The 22,768-nt window shown below is 45.7% G+C and overlaps 1 protein-coding gene across 1 annotated transcript in view; it reads left to right on the top strand.

The window, feature by feature from the left end:
• The window catches only part of TBC1D5 (TBC1 domain family, member 5), a 303,171-nt gene that overhangs the window by 220,253 nt on the left and 60,150 nt on the right, over nucleotides 1-22,768 (top strand). The window contains exons 14-15 of the mRNA XM_006883338.1: nucleotides 3,646-3,731; nucleotides 22,451-22,722. Of these exons, the coding sequence (XP_006883400.1) occupies nucleotides 3,646-3,731; nucleotides 22,451-22,722 (358 nt within the window). The remainder of the gene's footprint in view (nucleotides 1-3,645; nucleotides 3,732-22,450; nucleotides 22,723-22,768) is intronic.

The raw sequence follows: 22,768 nt of genomic DNA, 5'->3' as shown, positions 1-22,768 counted from the left end.
TTTTCTTCTTGGGTTTCCACCACAAAACCCGAACACAAGGCAGCAGCCTCCTTCCTCAGTTGAGGTGGAAGAGTCAGGGGTCCAAAAATTTTCTTGTCATGAACAGCGGTGCTGAAGGATTTTTTACTTCACGCACTCAGACAGACAAGCGATGTTGCTGTGTGCCCACCTTGTGATTGCTGTATTTCATGTGCGTTAGCGTTTAATCGCTTCCGTGCTACCCAGCACAGTGAGTCAGGAGCGGGCGGAAATGGCGGTGCCCTGCCGTGAGGAGAGGCAAGGAAGGAGGGTCCTGCGCTGGCTTCCAGGTTTCTCTCTCAGGTGGAGAGCTGAGCTGTTCACCAGCAGAGGTCATGCTCATTTTGAGAGTGTGTTTTGACTGAAATTGTATTAAGGAGGAGCTTATTGGAGAATAAGTCTTAAATAGAGACCATAGAAATGGAGAAAGTTAGCTACAGTTGAGAGACCTCAATCAGGCTTATCTCTTACGCTGATCACTGTGACATAACCATTATTTTAAGTTGATTTGTGATCCTAATAAATAAGCAAAACCATTTGAGAGTCAAAAGTTGAGCCTGGATTCGTCCTTGTTTGGTTCTGGTGTGTCCTCTTTGGAAAGGACACTTGCTCCATCCTGTCCCTCTGTCCCTATGTGCATGAAATCAATGCCAGCGTCCATTGTGCATTACTGTGAAACAGTCCTCACGCTCCGAGAAGCCCCCCAGCTACTTCATCATGGAGTGGTGAAGTGAAACTTGGGAAATCCACCAAAACAGTGGCATTTGCCTTAAATGTCCTTTGTGCAGGGGAGAAGCTTATGTAATACTTAGAATCCTAACTTTATGAAAATGTGGTTAAAATGATTGTCACTTGTTTCAGCCAGGTGAATCCAGATTCTAAAGTTTAGACGTCACATGGTAGGCAGAAGTGAGACATACTTGCGTGAGGTCCAGTCTTTCTCACATGGAGCTTTTAGATAGCTGGAATTCTAGTGGCACTTATATTTTAGAATTACAGATATTTAGAGATTAAGGATCAGAATTGTTTTACTTATACAAAATTTTCTTTGAAAGATACTTTACGTCGAGCTAGAATTCTGAGCACCCACTCTCTTTCCTCTAAGGAAGCTGTGAACATTTTGGTGCATACTCCACCTGTCCGTCTGTTTACATGCTGACCCACGGTTCGATACTAATTTCTAACAGTTAGCTGAGCCTTTGTTCATTTGGGTTGAGTTGGGAGTTTTTAAATTCATTTGATAAGGCATTTTCAAGAATCACCTGACTTCTTAAAACTTTATTCAGAAGACACAAAATGAACGTAATTAAAAGAGAAGAACTGTGTTACATTGGAAATCGTAACAGATAGAGGGCCTGAGCCTTCGCCGGATGTCTAGTCCTGAACCCTGAGTGAGTTTAAAGTAGCCGCGAGCCCCACGTGACTGCTCAGCACTCAAACTCCGGCAGTCTGAATTGAGATGTGGTCAGTGTAAAATACACACCAAGGGAACAGTAAAATGTCTTAATATTTTTTTATACTGAATACATGTTAAGAATTATAATCTTCTGGATCTAATGAGTTAAATAAAAGACTACATTTTATTTTACTCATATTTTTTCCTCTTTTTAAATTTAGCTGTTAAACATGTTTTAATTTTACATGAGGTTTGCCTTGGTTTTCCCATGTTGTATTTCCTTCGGGACCGTTGTATTTCAGACAGCAAACTCTCTTTGGGAAACTTCTCAGGCATAACCCCTGATTCTCGTTTCTTATATTTCGAGTGGTGATTTTCAGCATGCTGTCTTCATTTCCCCTCCCCTACAATAGTACTTTAAACTACCTCCCCTTTGACACCCTGAAGTCTCACAGGAATTGAAATAGGCCGCACTGGAAGCAGTGCTGGGGTCTCATTCACAAGTTCAAGGTCGATCATCTTCCTAATAACAGCTTTAAGTGCTCCAGCAGGTCAGCTCTGCAATTGCCTGCCATTTCTTTATAAAGATGTTTCCAAAAAGTATTCTGTGTAATCTCTTCTTTCATTTTAATTTATTGTTTCTTTCCTTGTTTTGTAGCAAACTGTAACATAATCCTTTGTTAGTTTGTTAGAAGTCAGAGAGGGAAAGCTCCTTATATTAGCAAAAATGAAATGTATTTCCAAGTACCAGGAATAAAGGGTAGAATTGATCACAAATGATGGACTTTCAGAAGTTAATTTTTAAAATAAATCCTGAGCACTCTGGCAGTGTGCCAGTGGCCATGACCTTGGCTTTATTTTCCCTTTAGCCAGGGGTCAAGGTTGTCAGTCAGCCTCACGGAGGAACCTCTGGTCGTTGCTGGAGAGGGAGAAGCTCACTGGGAGACGTCATACAGGTGCAGCCATGCCAGCAGCCTGCCTTCTTCAGGCCCACTCCTGTTGCCTTGTTGGAGAGTTGTAATTGTCATTTTTGTCAGATGATGAGGGCTGGCCCGGAATGGATATGAGAGGGCTGAGCTGGGTCAATACTCTCTTTTCAGTAGAAAAAAAAAAAGGGTCGTCATGACCGTTAAGATGCGACTTGTTAGCTTGATGAATTCCGTAGCCCTGCATCTGCAAGTGTATCAGGGCTTCGGGGTTAGGTGTGCAAGGTGTGATACCAAAGCATGTTTGTATTTGGCTTCAAGATAAATTAACACAGCCTTCCTGGGTCTCCTTAGAACTCTCCAAGGTCATGGGTTGTTCTGGGTCAAACTCCTGCTTATTAACTTGAGTTACATGCCGAAGTGAACACTGGAATATGTTTATAGGGTTTTTAATCCAGCTATTTTCTGCAACATAGATGTCATTTAACAGTTGAGAGACAACAGTGTTCATCGAGCTGTGCTACTAATGTGCTTATATCTTAATAATTCAGAGTATATTTGCTTAATTTCTTTTTGTCTGTAATGAACTTGATACCTTTAAATAGTGGACTCTGACACATTTAAATAAATGCTCTCCACTTAGTGATCCAAGGGCATTTTTCAGTGTTTCTAAATAATGTTAGATGTCAGATAAGACAGCATTATGATTGATTTTTATTCAAATGTGTGCTGGCCTGTTTGCTTTATACTGTTATGATCACTTTGCTAATATTTCTAGAACTTGGCATATTTTGGGTACTTATTAAACTCATAAGTAAGAATACATAACAGAAATTGTTAACTTTAAAAGAATTGTTGAATTTTGAAATAACTTCTTAATTTTAGGAGAAAAAGGCTCAGTTTGCCACCTAGTGGACGTTTTGTTCTTAAAAACTTGGGTTTACTTGACTCTTCCTCAAAAATGCCACTTCCTTTACACATTGTATCTCTTAGTCATGCCTCATATAATCTTGTCGTTTCATAGTGAATTATGTTTTATAAGGTCATTTACAGTCGTCAAAAATATCTACTCTACGTGAACAGCTATTTCATTGGGACTAAGTTTTGTTAAGGCAAAACTCAAAACAATAGCAGTAAAATCCCAAGCACACTCATAATTAGGCTTTATTATTACACATGGTTTTTTCCTAGAGGAATTAAAAAATTATAATTTCTGTCCTTTTCCGGTATGATTGTATAATTTACACAGCTTATGCAGTTTATCTTATTTTGTGGTTGGTTTGTTTGTGTTTTTTTTTTCTTTAGAGAAATCCAAGACCAGTGACTTATCAATTCCACCAAAATTTGGATTATTACAAAGCCAGGGGGGCAGACCTCATGAATAAGAGCCGGTAAGTCACCTTTCCTTCATGGTGTGAATCACAAGACTATTCTCAGGGGCTGTCGGGAAATTGGACTCACTCACAGAAAGCCATTTTACAGATTTTATCATGTCAATTTAATACACGTAATGAACCTTTGTTAAATAATTATCTTCCAAGTTTCATTTAAAGGCGTAAGAAAATGATATACATTGACGACTGTGGTAAAATGAAAAATTAAATATATATACATGCACACTTGTTACAGTTTGAAGTTAGACAACTTCATTTTTCTAACACTAATAAACTCGAATAAATTGTGCCTACTTGTATAATCTCTTTCTAGATTCTTGCTGCTGATTGAAAAGAGGCAGTTCTATAATATATTTTTGAATTATTTCAGTAACAAAATTAAAATTGGGTTTCCCAACTGTCTTTAGAACTACACAATAAGCTTATAAATGCATCTTGTGAGTGCATTTGTGATTATATACATAGAAATTTTAAGGGTCACTGTAGGAATAAAAAAACATTAAAATCCTACTTTTTAAAGGAATTAACATTGGCATAAAGGGTTGATGAACAGTTGTGTTCCTTCATAATACTGCACTCAGATGTCTCAAGAGTTAACTTGTCAAAGCAGAACCGTCTCAAATTAGAATGTAATTTTAAAGTTTACTCTGGAAGACAGACGCGCTGGTGATGATAAATACTGCCAAGTTGTCCGAGTTTCCTCCCCTCAGCGTTCTGCCAGAGCCACGTGTGCTGTCCCCGGACCCAGCAGGCGGGCTGCACACCAGTGGGGCACCTCTGTGCAGCGCTCCATGGGTGTCGGGAGCAAAGAAGACAACCTGGGTGTGCGCGTGGTGGTCTGAGGGCTGGGAGGAGTCTACAGGAAGGTAGCTGGAGGTAACTTTGCGTTGTGAACCCGCATTAGTGTGGTGTCGTTGTCAAGTGAGCCCTTCTCAACTGAAATCTGAGGCCTGTTTCCTTATTTGCCGTGTAGTTATGAGCCAGGACCCTGGGCCCACGAGACTTCGCCCCAGCGTTCTCCTGTTTGTTTATTTCTTCTGACTCTTGTATCGTAAATATAACACAGTTCCCTCTAGCCTCTTCTTTCATTTACTTCAGCAAATACTGATGGAGAGGCACGTCTCGTTACTCTAGACACAGGAGATGGCCAACGAGCAAATGGCCCAGCCTGACCTCAGGACCCTTGAAGTGGGCTCCTGCTTCCTGCATATTGTCCACACTTAGCTTGGTGTCTTTCAAAGAGCAAGGTACACTAGGCTTTTCCTCCGTAGAACATCCTCCTAAGCAGCTTCTTCCTGTTCTTCCCTCCCTCTGCCCACAGCACCCAGAGGGATGTGTCTACAGTGGGTCCCATCGTGCGCCCACCCCACACCCTCAGCCCCACTCGGAATGCCTCCCTTCGCTCTGCAGTGCCGTCCCCTCGTGACCCGACCCTCCTCTTTGCGCCATTCTCCTTTCAGTCTCTCCTGTCTCCACTCCCGTGGAGCGCTGGGTGGCATGGTGGTAACTAAAGGTCTTCAGTTCAAACCTGCAGCTCCTCCTGGGGGAGGACGATGTGGCAGTCATTTCCCATGAAGGTGATAGCCTCAGAAACCCTGGGGGAGGGCATTTCCCCGCTGTCCAGCAGGGCTGTGTGGGGTGGGATCCACTCTGCAGGCTGCGAGCTGTCGGCCCCGAGACTCTGCTCCTCATCTGCTGGGGGCCCACGCTTCACTCCTCCCTCCTGTACCCCGCTTCCCATGCCTTCTCACCAATGGGCCTGCTCTCTGTCATCTCCAATGGCCATTCCCCATGGTCTGCTGGTTGGGTGGTTCTGCTGGGCATTTGCGGCTTCTCACTGCCCAGCCTTCCTGCCTTCTCGTGCAAGGTCCTGCACTAGCTCACCAAGACAAGCCTCCTTTCCCGGGCTCCCCGCTAGACTGTGCACCTCCCGCCAGCAAGGGCTTCATGGGATCCACCCATGACCACTGCCTGGAGCTGGGAAGGCACACGCCGCTTTGTACGTGGGGACTGTCCTCTACCTTTTATCAGCATCTGATTTTTTTCCCCAAAGAAAAGGAAAGTTTAGTATCATTTCATTTCTACTTTTCTTTTTTAATCTCTGTTCTGTTTACTTTTGTGGCTCTCTGAGTTTTCCTACCATAAAATGGTGATTATTTGGGGGATTTTATTTTGGTTTTCTGTGGGATTTTTTGGTTGTGGGTTGGTTGGTTGGTTGGTTGGTTGTTTTGGGGTTGGTGTTTTTGGTGATTCTTTTTTACATAAATATTAGTAAGTACTTTGGACTCATCTCTGCAGATTAGAAGGAAAATCTCTTTAAATTGTCTTTGTTGCAATAACAAAATCTTAAACTGGAAAGGGAACCAACTGTAATGTGTTGTGTAAAGAAGAAGGCATACAGACCAGCGAGGATGGGAAGAATGGATGTGTGGTGCTGGGACTCCAGGTCGTCTTAGAAAATACCAATGTGTGGGAGCTCTGGTGGCCTAGTGGCAAGAAGCTGCACTGCAATCCCAGAGGTACGAGGTTCAAATCCACCAGATGCTCTGCTGGAGAAGGATAGAGGTGCAGTCTCGTCCTGTACCTGTCAGCTCTGTACACGGGGGAGGGGGGGGATTAATAAAATAAAAAATATATAAAAAAAGAAAATACCAAAGTGCAGCAGCACCATCCACCAAGATAAGCTCAGGTCAACCAGTGAGTCAAACAGCTCAACCTGAGAGTAAAATAGAAATGTCTGTCTGACTTCTAGGTAATTCAGACCTTTCTAACCTTCAAAGAACAGAAGAAACCGCAAGACAGTGACTTGTGGGATTTCCCACACAACAGATAGATTGTGTAAATGTGTTGAACACAAGTGAACTGAACCCCAGGACCAAGAGAACGTGGGGACACAGTTGCTGTGGCTGACGAAGTGTAGTATCATTACTACGTAGAGACTTCATGGAATCTGCAGAGATCGAGGGGCCTGCCCTGTGGCCGTTCCATCTCATGTGCGGCTCCGAGGGACCCCTTCCTCTCTGAATGACGGAGCACTGCCAGCTCCTTTCCTTTTTCAGATGCTTTGCCTTGAGTCACCCCCAGGCTCCCGGCTTTAACAAGCATCTCCAGCCCCACACCGCCGTCAGCCTGATTCCAACTCCTGGAGACCCTCGTCCGCTTTCTGAGGCTGTAAATCTTTGCTGGATAGCCATGGAGCACGGAGTGGACTCGTACAGTCAACCTTTTGGCTAGCAGGCTGGCACCACGTGCATTATGCTACCAGGGCTCCTTATGTATGGCAGATAACCCTGGTCTTACACATCTGTCTGAGCTCTTCCCCTTAAACCCCACACTGGGGCCCAGCTATCTCTCCTTGCTCAGTATCCACACCTAGGTGTTCCCCGTCCACCTGAGGTCAGCACTGCCCAAGCTGAACCCCTGATGCTCCGTACCCACCACCGTGTTACCAACACCCCCTCCGCACACCCTTCTCTCCATGACAGTGATAACGCTGATGGTTCTGTGACCGGAGCCAAGCCTAGCAGGTGCTCCGCAGCCTTCTTCCTGCAAAGCAGTGAGTGGCCCACAGCCCAGCGCGTAACACCCTGCACCACCAGGGCCCTCACTGCTTCCTGAGCGGTTGGGAATTTATTAAAGAGTTGGAACATTGGGGCTGTCGCTGCGTAGTAGTAACAAGTGAAAGATCCAGAAAGGATGTGTAGAGCAATAGATACAGGAAGATGTAGATGCGTGTTCAGGTGCGCCCGTGCGCCATGTTGTACACACATACTGGGCACCTTGTATTTTTTACCAGCGACAAACCCCTCATGCTTCCTTTGTGCAGTGGGCACATCACATGTGCATCCCGAACGTGCAGAAATAGTCTCTGTATCCATGCACACCCACACACACTCGTGCGGGAACCCCCGGAAGTGATAAGGAGGCAGAGGTTAAACAGAAGCTAGCCAGGGGGCTAAGAGCTGCAGAGCTGGGAGCCAACACCTGCTCTGTCCAAAGCATTGAACTTCTGATACCTGCTGTCTCCATGGCATTGAACTTGTGATGGCTGCTGTCTCCATGGCATTGGACTTCAACCACCTGCTCCATCCATGGCCTTGGACGTCTGTTTGTGTTGCATTGCCAAATAAGGGCCGGGGGGAAGAGGATGCAGAGACGGCTTGTGATTTCGTGGATAAGAATATCTCCAGAAATCAAGCCTGATTTCCCTCCTCTGCTTTCCCATGGATTGCTATAATTAAGTCTTTTAGAGCAAGTGCCTAGGTATTTTGGTGATAGATTTTCCATTACGCGTGTGGATAATATTCACTGTGCTCTGATTTCACTTGCTTGCAAATTTCTTTTTAAAAGGGGGAAATGACATTTTCTTATTCATTCAACTTTTGAGCTCAGAATGACAATTTAACACTTAAATTTTATTCCAATTTTGTCCTTAAATAACCAGAAATTGCTGCTATAAAAAAAAATAAAAATCTAAATTGTGACCAATCTTTGGAAAGACCCATCTCATTTATTTAAGACTCTCTGACTATTAAAATGCCAACTGAGTAGTCACAGGAGAGAGTGTCATAGTTGTTAAAGTCGCTCTCCTGTTGGGAAGATATGTTTATCTGTGTGTATCAGGAGAGTGTATGTGTGTGTATATACACACACATGTGAAATAAACAGATTTTTAAATGAACATTTCAATGACATTAATTACATTTACCATTTAGACCACAGACTCGCTTCATTCCTCCTTCACTTCAGGGCTTGTACTTTCTGATTTGAAGATTCATGCAGAATCTTTGCCCTGAGGGTGTGATACACAGGACACCCGGGCGGTCAGCAGTACCTCCAGAGCACGTGACACTTTATCTAGTGGTGTCTTCTTAAAGGCGCCATAGCAGTGGATCTTTTCTCTTCCTTAAATCGTTTCATGTCACCCAAATTCAGTAGCTCCTTTGGTGAAGGTCGGCCTTGATGGAGATGAAGGATACCTACACTCAGTTCCCTGCATCTCTGCCCAGCAGGTGACCAGTAGCATCTGCTGTGGCCGCCTTCCCAGCTTTCTCTGCCACATCGTTCCTCTTAATGTCATTGATCTTCACAATGGAAGATTCAAGAATTCTCAATCTGGCCCACAGACTTTTGCAGAAGGCCTCTTGTTAGGGTCCTCACATGCAATCAGAAGGGAGCCAGGCAGCCCCCCCCCCCAGAAACAAAATTCTGGTGAAGAGGTTTCCATGAGCTGTGAAAATGTCCCTCACACTCCTCAGCTGGGATTGGCCAGGAAAAGGTCGAAGACCCATTTTCACCACAAGTTGGTCCAACCTGACTATGCTCCTTTCCCGTGGGGGTCAGGTCTTCCTCAGATGAGGACCTGAGAACCTGAGCTGAGCAGGGTCCTGAGAAAGTGGAGGTTCCTTGGGGGCAGGGGCGTCCCTCCAGCTCTCATCTTCTGCTAGAACATGAGCTCGGGGAGGTCTTCCCATCTCATTGCTGTTTCCTCAGTACAGACACGGAAAAGGAATTCCGATGCTGGTGGAAAATATAGATGCTCTTAGCATCACTTGAAGAGCAAGGCACATTCCTCAAGTGATCCCTTGTCTGCGTCTGGACACCCCTGGATGGCAGGGTCGCAACTAAGAAATGTCCGTTCCCAGTGCCTGGCACCTTCTTGGCCTTCCTAGTACTCAAGATGACTGAATAAATGAAGAGCATCTGGACACCTAAAGGCTTTATAAAATTATCCTGAGTCATTTCAGTTCATATATAGTCAATAAGTCAGAGGGTTATTTTTGTTTTAAAGTAGGCTTTATGCTACGTACTAACATAATGGCTATGTATTTTCCAACAGTATGTTATTGCTAAAATAACGGTCAAGAAAGTATGTGCTGGGGAGCTCTGGTGGCCTAGTGGCAAGAAGCTGCACTGCAATCCCAGAGATGTGTGGTTCGAATCCATCAGATGCTCTGCCGGAGAAGGAGGGGCCATCTCCTCCTGTACCAGTCAGATCCAGTTTGACCGTACGCGCGCACGCGCGCGCGCACACACACACACACACACACACACACACACAGAAAATAATAAAATTTTTAAAAAAATTTAAAATAAAAGAAAAAAAGAAAGTATGTGCTAGGAATGCCGGCCTGACCCCGAGGGGCCCGTGTTCATCAGAGCTCAAACCGCGCTCCGCGTCCTCAGTGTCCACACTGTCTCCAGGTGACCCTTCATCTGGGTTTCTGGAGCCTTAAATCCTGCAGGAGCTCACAACCTCTTCTCTCTTCTTCAGACCAGCTGACAGGCTCGAACCACTGACTGTTAGATCAGCTGCCCAAAACGAAACCCGCTCCACCACTGGGGCGCCTTCCTCCAGGTCATTACCTGGCTAACTGGCTTGTCCACAGATGCCGACATCTGTACTCGTAGAATTGTGTGCTACCTTTGAGCTCAAGTAACTGTGAACCGGTGTGATCAACACAATTATGTCTGAAATGCCTTTTCTGTCACTTGAGAGAGAGTTGTTGATTCTAATCTATTTGTATAAAACGGTAACACTGTCCTTGGTCCAAGTACAGGTTTCTCATTAGCACGATCAAGTGTTCTGGGATTCCCGCTCTTCTTGAGTCAGCCACAGTTTGTTATAATCCATACCAGTACCTTTGCATAATCAATAAAAAGCAGATAGACATTCCTCTGGGCCTCTCTGCTTTCAGCCAAGAGCCATCTAACATTACCTTTAATACTCTTTGTACCATGGCCTCTTCTAAACCCAGCCTGCACTCTGGCATTTCTCTGTTGATGTGCTGTTCCGATCATTTTTGTATAATTTTCAGCAGAATCTTGCTTGCATGTGATATAAATGATATTGTTTGATAATTTCTGCACTCTCTAGGGTCACCTTTCTTGGGAATGAGAAAAAAAATCTAGAACTCTTCCACTTAGTTGGCCAGGTGGTTGTCCTACAGATTTCTTGGCACAACTTGGTGAGCACATCCAGTCCAGCAGCTGTTTGTTGAAATATGTCAATTGATTTGCCATCGATTCCTGGGGCCTTGTTTTTTGCCAATTCTTTCAGAGCAGCTTGAACTTCTTCCTTCATCACCACAGGCTCTTGTTCATATGTTGTTTCATGAAATCTTCTGTGTCAGCAAATTACTTTTGGTACAGTGACTCTGTATACTCCTTCCATCTTCTTTTAATGCTTCTTGGATGATTCACTATTCTGCCCGAAGCATCCTTAATTATTACAACTTGAGGCTTGAATTTGTTCTTCAGTTCCTTCAGCTGAGCAAGTTTTCTGACTTCAGCTCTTGGCACATTTCAATACTTGACTTTGTCTTCCCGCACTGCCCTTTGAAATCTTCTGTTCAGCTCCTCAACACTGCATGGTTCAAAGTTGGGAAGAGTGTATGCCAGGGATGTGTCCTATCTCCACACCTTTACAATCTGTATGCAGAACAAATTATCTCGGAGGCTGCTGGGCTCCGTGATGACAAATGTGGCATCAGGACTGGAGGAAGACTCAACAATCTGCATTATGTAGATGACACGGTTTTGTTTGCAGAAGGTCAAGGACTTCAGCCTTTAATAGGGATCGAAGCTCAACATCAAGAAATCAGAGATTCTCACCACTGGGCCAATTGGCAGCATCTTTATGGATGGTGAAGAGATTAAGATTGTTACAGCTGTAATTTGTTTGGCTCTACAATCAACAGTCTTGGTACCAGCTGCCAGGAAATTAAAAGACAAATTGCATTGGGAAAATCTGCTGTCAGAGACCTCTCCAAAGTACTGAGGAGCAATGATGTCAGTCTGGAGACTAAGGTGCACCTGATATAAGCCATAGTCTTTGTAATTACTTACTATGCATCAGAGAGCTGGATAAGACTAGAGTTGGGTTAGAAGAAGAGTTGATGCCTTTGAGCTTTGGTGCTGAAGAATAGTATTGAATATACCATGGACTGCCAGGAGAACAAACAGAATCATCCTAGAGAGGGTGAGAAAAGGCTGCTTCTTGGAGGCAAGGATATTGAAGCTTTGTCTGACATATTTGGACATGTTGTGAGGAGAGACCAGTCCTTGGAGGGGGACGTCATGTTTGGGAGGGTGGAGGGACAGCACAGGAGGGGAAGACCCTCTATGAGGTGGATTGATTCAGTGACTGGGGTAATCAGGATGGGAGTGTCTGAGACAGTGTGATTGGTACAGGACAGAGCAGAGTTTAGGGCTGTTGTACGTAGGGTCGCTATGAGTTGCAGATGACTCGACAGCACATAACAACAGTCCTGTATCTAGTCCAAGGTAGAGAAATGTTTTCCTTTGAAATGTGCAGCCATTTCCTTATAATACATGTGTCCTAAATATGCACTCTGGTGCGTCAGAGCAGTGTGTACACAATACAGCCACAGTCCAGAAGGCTGTCTGCGTCTCTTCAGCAGTCTGTCCTGGCTCTTGACCTTGGTTAGAACTCAACCGACTACGTGTGTGGGAGTCTGTGGAACGTGGTCCCTCTCCCGTGTAGGGGCTCTTTCACCCCTCACTGTGCTGGCGTGATGCAGTTCACAGCCGGTCTTGATGGTTGGGAGTCTAAAGCCCTCCTCTGTCTTCTTTATTTCTTTGAGCGTTTTAGATTCTTTGTTATTTTCATACAGATTTTAAAGTCAGCTTATCAAGTATTATGAAAAGATTGGCATTTTTATTGGAACTATATTAAATTTAGAGACCAGTTTGGAAACAACCGGTATGTTGGCATTACTGAATTGCGTCATCCAGGAACTTGGGCAATCTCTTCATTCACTTGAGTTTTCTGCCCTGAGCTCAGCAAATGCTTAACATGATCCAGTGTTAACCAAAGGCTAGAATTCCACGTTCACCCAGAGGCACCTCAAAAGAAAGTTGTATTTCCAAAACTCGACGAGTTTACGGCACGCGGTGTCTCGTGCAGCCAGCACGAGGGCTGGTCAGCTCAAGAGCACCGCCCACTTTAACCCCTATCAGAGGTGTTTCGCACAAGTCTCTGAGGGTTTTTATTAAGAGAAAATAAAGTCCTCCTGTTGCTTTTCTTTTTCCTCCTGCATCCAACCTGCCCCCTTCCCTGCTTGTCTCCTAAAAATATCACTGTTTCCTTTTTTGGGCTCACATGTTTCTTTTTACCTTATTGGCTCCCATACTCCTGCTTTCAAACTTCCAACAGTTGATTCTTAAAACATTTTTAGCTGCAGATATTTTTTTATTTTTTTTTAGTTGTGTAGTTATATAGTGCTTCTCAAAGTGAGGAGAGATTAAAAGGGTAAAGGTTCCAGACTTAAGGGCATCATCAAATTATATCCTCCCCTGTTCTGTTATGTTCCGCTTATAGGAGAATTCCCTAACCCCAAATGCTCCTCAGCTGTCAACCATGTTCTCCAGGGGCATAAGGCCAGAAAAGAAACCCAAACCCTAACCGTAACCCTAACCACAGCCATAACCCTGGAAATGGAAACCTCAGTATTTATTCCCAAAGATAAGCCTGAGATAGTGTACGTAATAGTTGTGTGTACCGTGATTAACGCGCATGTGTTTATTATTTGTTGTGATAATGTATTTGTTTCCCAGGGCTGACATGAGACAAGACCACAAACTCGGTGGCTTATGAAAACCCCAGTGTATTGTTTGCCAGCTCAGAGTCTGAGATCAGAGTGCTGCCCACTGGGGTTCCTGAGGGGTGGAGAGAGTCCTCATGCCTCTCCGGCTTCCCGTGACAGCAGTGACCCCGTGCCCCGTGACTGGCATGTGCCCCTCATCCGTCCTTCTTGGTGTATCTTTGTGGCAATGACCCTGTTCACCATGACCTGCATGTGCCCCTCATCCGTCCTTCTTGGTGCATCATCTTTTTCATAAGGACCCCAGTCGTCCAGGATTCAGACCACTCTGCTCCGGGTATGGGCCCTGGTGCCCGGCTCGGTGAGGAGTTGGGCCTCTGACTCTGGGATTTGAATCCATCTCCGGTTCTGAGGGCAAATAAGGGCAGTCCACTTCCTTGCAATGTCCAGCAGCAGAAACCCAAGGGAGCGCCACTTATAAGTCAATTTTGATGCAGAGATGATGCATTTGAGTTTTGAGTTGTACTCCAGTCAGGACCTTATGTTAATCTACCCTATAAAATCTTCAAAGACCCCATTTCCCAGCTGGGTCATGTCAGTGTTAGGGTTAGGACTGCAGTGTGTTTGAGGGGCACAATGTAATCTTTCGTAGGTCAGTTAACTAAAGTTCTAAACTGTGTCCAGACTCAGTTCGGTGACCCGCAGTCCAGCTTCATCCACCAGCTCCTGTACCGGCCATTTCCTTCCTAATAAGCTTTAGTCTCTTAACTTCCCACCAACTGACAAAAAAAAAAAACAAAAAAAAAACCGATTCCTTGACATGCAGGAAAGAATCGCTGTCTTTGTAGCTGAAAGGAAACATATGTTTCTCTTGAAACTCGGATTCCGAAAGAATAAGTAGTAGCAAGCTACCTTTCATCCTTCAGCTTTATTAAAGGCCCCTGAGAAATCCAGAGCCCTTTGAGATGCACGGTGAGTTCACTTTCAAAGACGACAGAAACGTCACAATCTGGCAAGCAAATTAGGATTGGATAAAGGGATCTTTTCACTGAAGAAAACTTGATGCCCACAACTTCTAAGTTACAGAATTAGGAAAGTTGGAAGCCAACTGATATTAAAGAATGAAAAACTTAGAGCATTTTTTTAAGTACATCATGATTGTTATTTAGATGTTAAACTTATCTTTGCAACTGTTTTATTTCTGCTTCGTCAATCTGTTACATTTCTCTTAAGCTTGGAAGGAATAAATGACCCATCATCCATTACAAGGAAATTGTTAGCCATAGAATAGGATGTTGCAGAGAAAATATTGTTTCTAGCCAAAAGCTGATTAATATCATGTCTTTTCTAATTATATTAGTTTACTTTTCCCAATTCTTCTTTGTTCTTAAAATTATTTTAGAACAGGGAATGTGTTTCTAGTGTGGGGGCAGGGAGGGAAGTACACATAGAGTGAGGTGATTGGTCAAAGAGGAAGGGTACTCAGTGGGAAGACGGTCAGGGACGAGGCCAGAGCTAGTAAGTGGGTTAAAGAGGATAGAAGAGAAGCAGTGTGAGGAGATGGTGGTGGGGTGCCCAGACCCCTAGGCAGAGTTCGGGTGGGGTCAGCATACCCCAGGAAGCTGGGCCAGTGTCCCCAAGGTCATCCAGCCCATTCCGGGTCACAGTGAGACTGATGGACAGGGTAATACTTCCTGTTAGGGGTCAAGGGCTCCCAGACTACGTCCGTCTCTGGTGGAGTAGCTGGTGGGGGTCCCATGCAGCCTGTTGAAATCCATGTTTATTCTTTTTTCTGGTACATGAAGTGTCTTCACTGTCTTTCATCAAACATCTCATAAACACGTGTTCTTTTTTAAAAAAAAATTATTGTGATTTGAGTGAAAGTTTACAGAAAGGTTGGATTTTTCATCCATTCACTGTTGTACATTTTCCTCAGTCTCCCCTGTTTGCTTTTTTGTTTTTGTATTTGTTTGCTGTTGTACATCAGAGTTGGACAATGTCTAGGGAGGATAGAAGGAGAATTGATGCCTTTGAGCTGTGGTGCTGGAGAAGAGTATTGAATGTACCCTGGACTGCCAAGGAAACAAATCGATTCATCCTGGAGAGGGTTAACCTAGGCTGCTGCTTGGAGGCAAGGATTCTGGGGCTTCATCTGACATACTTTGGACATGTTGTAAGGAGGGACCAACCGGTCCTTGGAGAGGGACATCATACTGGGTAGAGTAGAGGGACAGCGCAGGAGGGGAAGACCCTCTATGAGGTGGACTGATTCAGTGACTGGGGTAATCGGGATGGGTGTGTCAGAGACAGTGCGATTGGCACAAGATAGAGCAGAGTTTAGGGCTGTTGTACATAGGGTTGCTATGAATCACAAAAGACTCGGCAGCACATAACAACAACAACAACAATAATTTGTTTCCTCACAAAGTTCATAAACGTTGTGTTTCACACTACTGTTCAATCATACTGTGTTTCATACAGCCATTGCCATGCATTATAAAATCAATCACCATTGGACCTTCCCCATCGATACCCAATCTTTTCAGGTCCCCGCTGGCTCCTTCCCATTTCCTTCACCCCGTCAGTTCACCCACCAAACTGTGCAGCCCTGTAGTTTCACCCTGACCATCCTCACCCCTCCTCTCCCAGCCCTGCCCCCGTGCGTCCCCATACATGTTTTAGTAGTTATCCTTAACACGTGTTCTTTTCTTTAATCACAAAGTTCTGGACTCTTCTCTTTTTTAAAAGTACTCAGCGCATCATTTGCTTCATCTGAGTCGCCCTGGTGTTTTAGGGACGGCGAGCCTGCAGTCCAGGCAGGGCTCAGTGGCTCCTCTCAGTAGGGCGTGCGGAGCAGGACCGGAACCGGAGCTCAGACTCGCAGCTCGGCCAGGAGCCCGTGAGTGGCACTAGCCTTCACGGCATGTGGTTCATGGTAACCCAGCACCCACGCCCTCCACTTCCACCTCAGACCTCTACACGCCCTGGGCGGTCTGGCAGAGCTTAGCCCGACGAGACAGGAGAGCGCATAGCTCTGCGACGTCCCGTGCACGCTGACTCCTTGGAATAAGCTGTGTGTGTTTCTGAGTAACTGGTGGAAGCATGGAATGTTCTCCTGTTGCCATGAGGGGCCAGCAGACCTGCCCGTGCCTGTGCCATTGTCACCATCGTTGGTAATGCTCGAGCCTGCTGTCAGGGACACTGTTTTCACTGTTGTTGTTGTTAATAGTCTATTTTCCCCCCTGTGATTTATACCATTTTTCAGTTTGTGATTTCTGTAATCTTTTTTGGAAATAGAACATTCCACCATCTTCTTTGTAGGTGACCATGTGTAGTCAGGAAAACTTTAAGTAGAACCATGTTTCAACACAAAGAAATCCAATCATCTGAAATTACACAATACCGCCAAGTAACTGTGGGGTCAAAGAGAAAAGCAGAAATAAACAGTGTTTGGGCAGTGGAGGAGATGGGACAGGGAGAGGCGTGGCTGGCACTGTTGTGAGAAGATCCAAATGCAGAACTTGAGAAGGTTGTCACCGGAAAAGCAAGGAAAGGATGAGTGGAAATCCTAGGAATAAAATGATAAAGAATATAAAGTCAAATGTAGAGGAGAATCCATGGACAGTGCTTCTTGATTCCATACAGATAACTCCTTAAAACTCGTGTTCACTTCACTTCAGACCTAAAAGAATAAACAGGAAGCAAGTCGAGATGGTTTGAAGAATTTAGTTCTGGAAAAGGGGTTTAGAGAATTTGTACAGTGGGGTTCTTTTTAATTAGAGTTTTAAGATTTACAGAGAGCTTTGAGAAATATATTGAGAGAAAGCAGTTCCTGGCCCTGGCTGATGAGGGGGCAGCGGGACCTAGAAGCTCCCTCGGGCATGTGAGTGAGAGAGTCAGACGGGAGAGCAGAGGCCAGATGGTGCCCAGGGGCAGCAAGCGTCCACCAGGCCAGCGTCTCAGGAACAAAACAGGCCAGTGGTTCGAGGGCACTCTCGGATCTTCAGGAAGTGTTCCTGTCACCAGGGTTTCACCTGCTAAATGAAGTTGCCCCAAAGCAAGTTCTCGCCACAGTTTCAAAACATCTCTCCTAGATCATTGCACTGTTTTTAATAACAGGGCGTAGAAGTTCTCACCGAAGTCACTCATGAAAACAAAACCCTCCCAGACTGATGGGATCGTAACTAAGATGTTTCCGCAAATGATCCCACAGTGGACATGCCCACTAGTTTCGGCTAAAAAGTGTAAAAGACAGCTGCTTGGCCCACTGACTCCAGGACAGTCATATTTGTACCCATTCCAGAGACTGATGATAAAAAAAAATGATATCACAGCCAGTGTTTTTTGTTTAATTATTATTATTATTAATTTTAATGAAAATTTACAGAGATTTTTGGATTTCTATTCATTCATTGCACTTTTCTCCCTGCCCACTCCTCCCCTCCAGTTCGTTCTTCTTTCATTGTTATACAGTCCCTCCCCCAGGTCCATTTCCACTATGCAGCCTTCATTCTGGACTCTCATCATGACAAAAATACCTAATCACATATCCCTTTTAAATAGTTCTCTCCCTCATCAGTTTCAATGCAGTATACATAAATTATCCCATCTTTCTCAGTCTCCCCCCTCCCAGTCCTGTTTTACAACAGTGGCACTATGCAGTATTTGTCCTTTTGTGACTGAGGTATCTCACTCAGCATAATGTCCTTCAGGCTCACCCATTTTGTATAATAATTCATGAGTTCCTTGTTTTTCAATGCAGCATAGTATTCCATTGTGTGAATATACCACAGTTTCTCTATACATTCGTTTGTTGATGGGCACGGCAGTGTTTTATGTTATCTGCTGAAGAGAATTCAAAGGCTGTTAACAGTAGTTTGTCACCAGATGAGTTTTTGCCGAGAACATTTACTATGCCAACAGTCTTGGAAAAGAATGTTTTTTAGAAGTGAGGTTGGTGGGACTTCACCTCACATACTTTGGACCTGTGTTGGGAGGGACCTTGGAGGGGAAGGGTCCTACTTGGCAAAGTGTCAGTGAAGAGGAAGCCAGTGAACAGCATGGATCCACACAGTGACTGCAGCGGTGGGCTCAAGTGTAGCCAGGATTGCAAAGATGTTACAGGACCAGTGTTTCATCCTGTGGTACAGAGTGGTGTTGTGTCAGGTCTGACTTGTTCGTGAAAGAACAAATACCCAGAGTTAGCGCCTCATTGCATTATTACTCAGTGTGGTGTTAACACCAAGTCCCACTTGCCTTGTATTTCTACACGTTGCATTTCTAATCCAGCTCGGTTCTGTTTCCACATGATCTCCAATGGCTGTAAAGTGTCATTAATTTTCCCACATGATTTAATAATACTTATCACCACCAATAACTGTTGCAAGTTGTGTAATGTTTCATTTGCAAAATACCTACCACTCCTATTTCAAATCTAAATTAGCTAACTTGGGTCAAATTATTAGCTTACACGTTGTGGTGTCTCTAAAACAAAGACACAGTGTCCAGCTTGCCGCAGTGGGCCCCTTGCCGCAGTGGCCCCTTGCTACAGTGTCCAGCTTGCCACAGTGGCCCCCCTGCCACAGTGTCCAGCTTACTGCAGTGTCCAGTTTGCCGCAATGTCCAGCTTGCTGCAGTGGCCCCCTTGCTGCAGTGTCCAGTGTGTTGCAGTGGTCCCCCTGCCGCAGTGCCCCCCTTGCCACAGTGTCCAGCTCACTGCAGTGTCCAGCTTGCTGCAGTGGCCCCCTTGCCGCAGTGGCCCCCCCTGCTGCAGTGGCCAGCTTGCTTTCGTTGAAGTACATTGTTTCCAGTTCTTTACAGCCTGGAAATGGCATTTTCTTGTTGCCTTGAATGGTGGTTTCTGAAAGGAAAATATTCTTCCTAAAGCCATTGGTAGTAGATGAGGGAAAATAGCACTAAAAACACACAAAGATATATTCAAAGAAGAAAAGCAGTGTTCATCCCCTTTGAAGAGCTATTCAGATGAAAAATTGCCCGGCGTGAGCTTGATCTGCATGTTTTTAGTGGTGATCGGTGGTAACGATGATACAGTATCCATATTCTCTTGATAACGCTCTAGCAGTTTCTCAGTACTTTTATCAACATATAAATTTTACAACTGGCAATGTGGGAATTTGACTAGTACATTTTTGTTTATAAAAAAGGGTAACAACATTATAACTTCTTCATATTTGTGAATTATGAATCCTGCAGACAAGGAGAGCTAAAATGTAACAACTTGAGGATCCAAACAGCTCTTCTTGTCACTGTCACTGACAAGGAGCTGGGGTTTGCCAGCTGCTGGGTGGGGTGCAGAGCCGGGGTGAATGCACCCCGTGATCCAGAGTTGGTGGTCCCTGTCCTGTCAGCCCACGTGTGGACATAGAGGGAGCGCCTGCCTGCAGCCAGCTGTGGTGCTTCTGCAGAGTGGGGACTCTCCTGCATCAGTTGGAGAAGAAAAACAAGTCATGTTCACTTCTGCTCTGTATTAGAGTCCTAACTCCATCATGAAATTTATTTTCAGTAATTTTGGAAGGATATTAAATCGCCAATCCTCCCAAAAGATAAAACTTGATGCAAAAATAACTATTTGAAAACTGATTTTATTCATGTTTCATTCATTGAGTTATAGGTCTTTTTTTTTTTAATTAAACTGGATTTCAGTTTTAAACTCCAAAACAATCTAATTCTGAACTCCCTTGCCATACTTTTAGTTCTGTGAGAGGGGGCTACTTCGTGGAAGGAGGAAGTGTGAGGTCTGAGTTTCTCGCGGGTTCTGCTCATGGAGACATGGCCCAGCTCTGTTTAGAGCTGTGTCTGTGAGTCCAGGAAGGCCTGGAGAGCAGGACGCTGCTATGGGAGTGGGGCCACGTAGCCAGGGAGAGGTGACCCTAGAACGCTCAGCCAGCACAAATCACTCAGTCACCCAGACCTCAGACATGATTTTCACTTCCCACTTTCATGAGGACAAAAGCTGTGAGAAAATAAGCTGCTGTTAATTATTAGACAATAAAAATACCAACTTTGCTACTCTCACGTGGTTCCTTTCCACAGTAATTGATAGTCATAATAGGCCTTCAGAACAACATGAGATATTGTTAAGATTATGAATCATCTGGAAAAATATTTCTTCTTGATATATGTTAAATGAATTATTTAACAGTTGGAAACAGTGACTGGTAGAACACTCACCCTTATGCACAACCCTGCACACGAACACCTATACTCACACACACACATCCCGGTATGCACATACCCCAACACACACACACACACACCCCTACACCCTTACACACAACCATGTACACACATACACACCTATACTAACACACACATCCCAGTATGCACATACCCCAACACACACACACACCCCTACACCCTTACACACAACCATGTACACTCATACACACCTATACTAACACACACATCCCAGTATGCACATACCCCAACACACACACACACACACACCGCTACACCCATACACACAACCATGTACACACATACACACCTATACTCACACACACATCCCAGTATGCACATACCCCAGCACATGCACACACCCTATACACATACATGCACACACTTACACCCTTACACATATACTCATATACACACAAACCTACACACATACATACGTATAACCTTACATACACAACATACATACACACCTATACTCACACACATCCCCGTACACACAGCCCCCAACACGCATACACACACACTCATACATACACACCTATACACATACATGCGCGCACTTACCCCCTTACGCACACAAACTTACACCATACACACCCACACCCCATACACACGCATATACACACATACACACCTATACCCATACATACAAACCTACACAACACTCCTGTACAGCACACTTATACTGTACACACCTACACCCATGTATACACCCATATGAGCTCACATGTATACACATATGCACCCCCCACATATGCACACACCCCGTATGTACACACCCACACCCGTATACGCAAAGCCATATGTACATATACACATACACAAACACAAATGTGTGTGGACCCTCAGGTCCAGCTCCACCTGAGGCCATGCCCACACTCTCTGGATCTGGCACCTGTGGATGCTGCTTCTGCCCGGTCAGTCCCCAGATCACTGGGCACCGCCTCTGACTGGAGGCCCCACTCCCCACACACTCCCCCAGTCACATCTGAAGCAGTGCACCCTCCGCAGAGTGGGTCATCCTGGGACATCTCAGGCCAGGGCGCCTGTCTCTTTACCCTAGTCACCTGTGATGGGGTGTCCTGCCTGCACCCAGCTGCTGGACTGGCAAAGACACCAGCTGTAGCCAGGCTGACGAGCCCAGGCTCCTCCAAGGCTGGCAGGAACTCTGCCATAACCTGGGGCTCCACACGTCATATCCTAGCCCAGAAGACCTGGCACACATCGTGGCACCTCAGAACCACACAGGTGGGCAGGCCAGTGAAGGCCTGGGCAGGTGTCGCTCTGCTGGACTTGGGGTTGCGGGGATAGCCAGCCCCTCAGCACCTGGAACGTAACCGCAGGTGGACGTCCCTGTTGGACGCTCGGCCCGCGCGCTCCGTGGACACGTGCTATGCCACGGTGCTGATCACTCCAGCCGAGCCTCCAGCCCGAGATGGACTAGAGAGGCCGCCCTGAGCCGCCCAGAAAACCTCAGATTCTCAGCCTCACTGCACAACCAGATGGGGGAGACCTCACCCCAGGCCGGCGTCTCCCCACTGTCGTGCACAGAGGCCAGTGCATCAGGGCAGGTGGGAAATCTACTCTCACCCGTTTCCCAGGTGCCCTGCTCTGAGCGCCCGTGTTCTCACGTGTCCAGCCCCCTCACATTGCAGCATCCGTTTCTGTGGAGGGTTAAGGTGCTTCTCACCTCCTGGGCGGGAGCTGGGGGGCAGCGTGTGGGGGTTAGACATCTGGATCCAGGACCTGGCGGTGCTGGCCAGCGGTGGGCTCTGCTCAGAGGGCTAAAGGGTGAGCGAGGGGGAAGAGATGTTTTGAAGCCACATTTTTAAAGAATTAGGTGATTTGGGTTTTGCTTCTCACCTCGTGGGACCTCAGCGGGCCCAGGAAGAGGGTGAGGGCTGTTAGTCTGTCAGTAGAGGTTCTCCGCTTAATTCCCACTTTCTTTTCCAGGACCAGCGCCCGAGGGGCTCCTCTGAACATCAATAAGGTCTCCAATAGCCTGATTAATTTTGGAAGAAAGTTGATTTCTCCAGCAATGGCCCCAGGCAGCATGAGTGGCCCGGTTCCTGGCGGCATCAGTGGCCCCCCATCCACTGTGGGGGTTCCAGCCAGGAGCGTCACTGACACCCCCCGGCACCACCTCCAGCAGCAGCAGCAGCAGCAGCAGCAGCAGCAGCAGAGGCTGATGAAGTCGGAGAGCATGCCAGTGCAGCTGAGCAAAGGTGAGCGGGCGTGGAGAGGACACCCGGGTCCCTGGCCCTCCTGCAC

Source organism: Elephantulus edwardii, unplaced genomic scaffold (assembly GCF_000299155.1).
Source record: "Elephantulus edwardii isolate Elephantulus edwardi_28Jun2011 unplaced genomic scaffold, EleEdw1.0 scaffold00027, whole genome shotgun sequence".
In the NCBI taxonomy this organism is placed as follows: Eukaryota; Metazoa; Chordata; class Mammalia; order Macroscelidea; family Macroscelididae; genus Elephantulus; species Elephantulus edwardii.
This window is presented reverse-complemented; position numbering and strand designations above follow the sequence as displayed.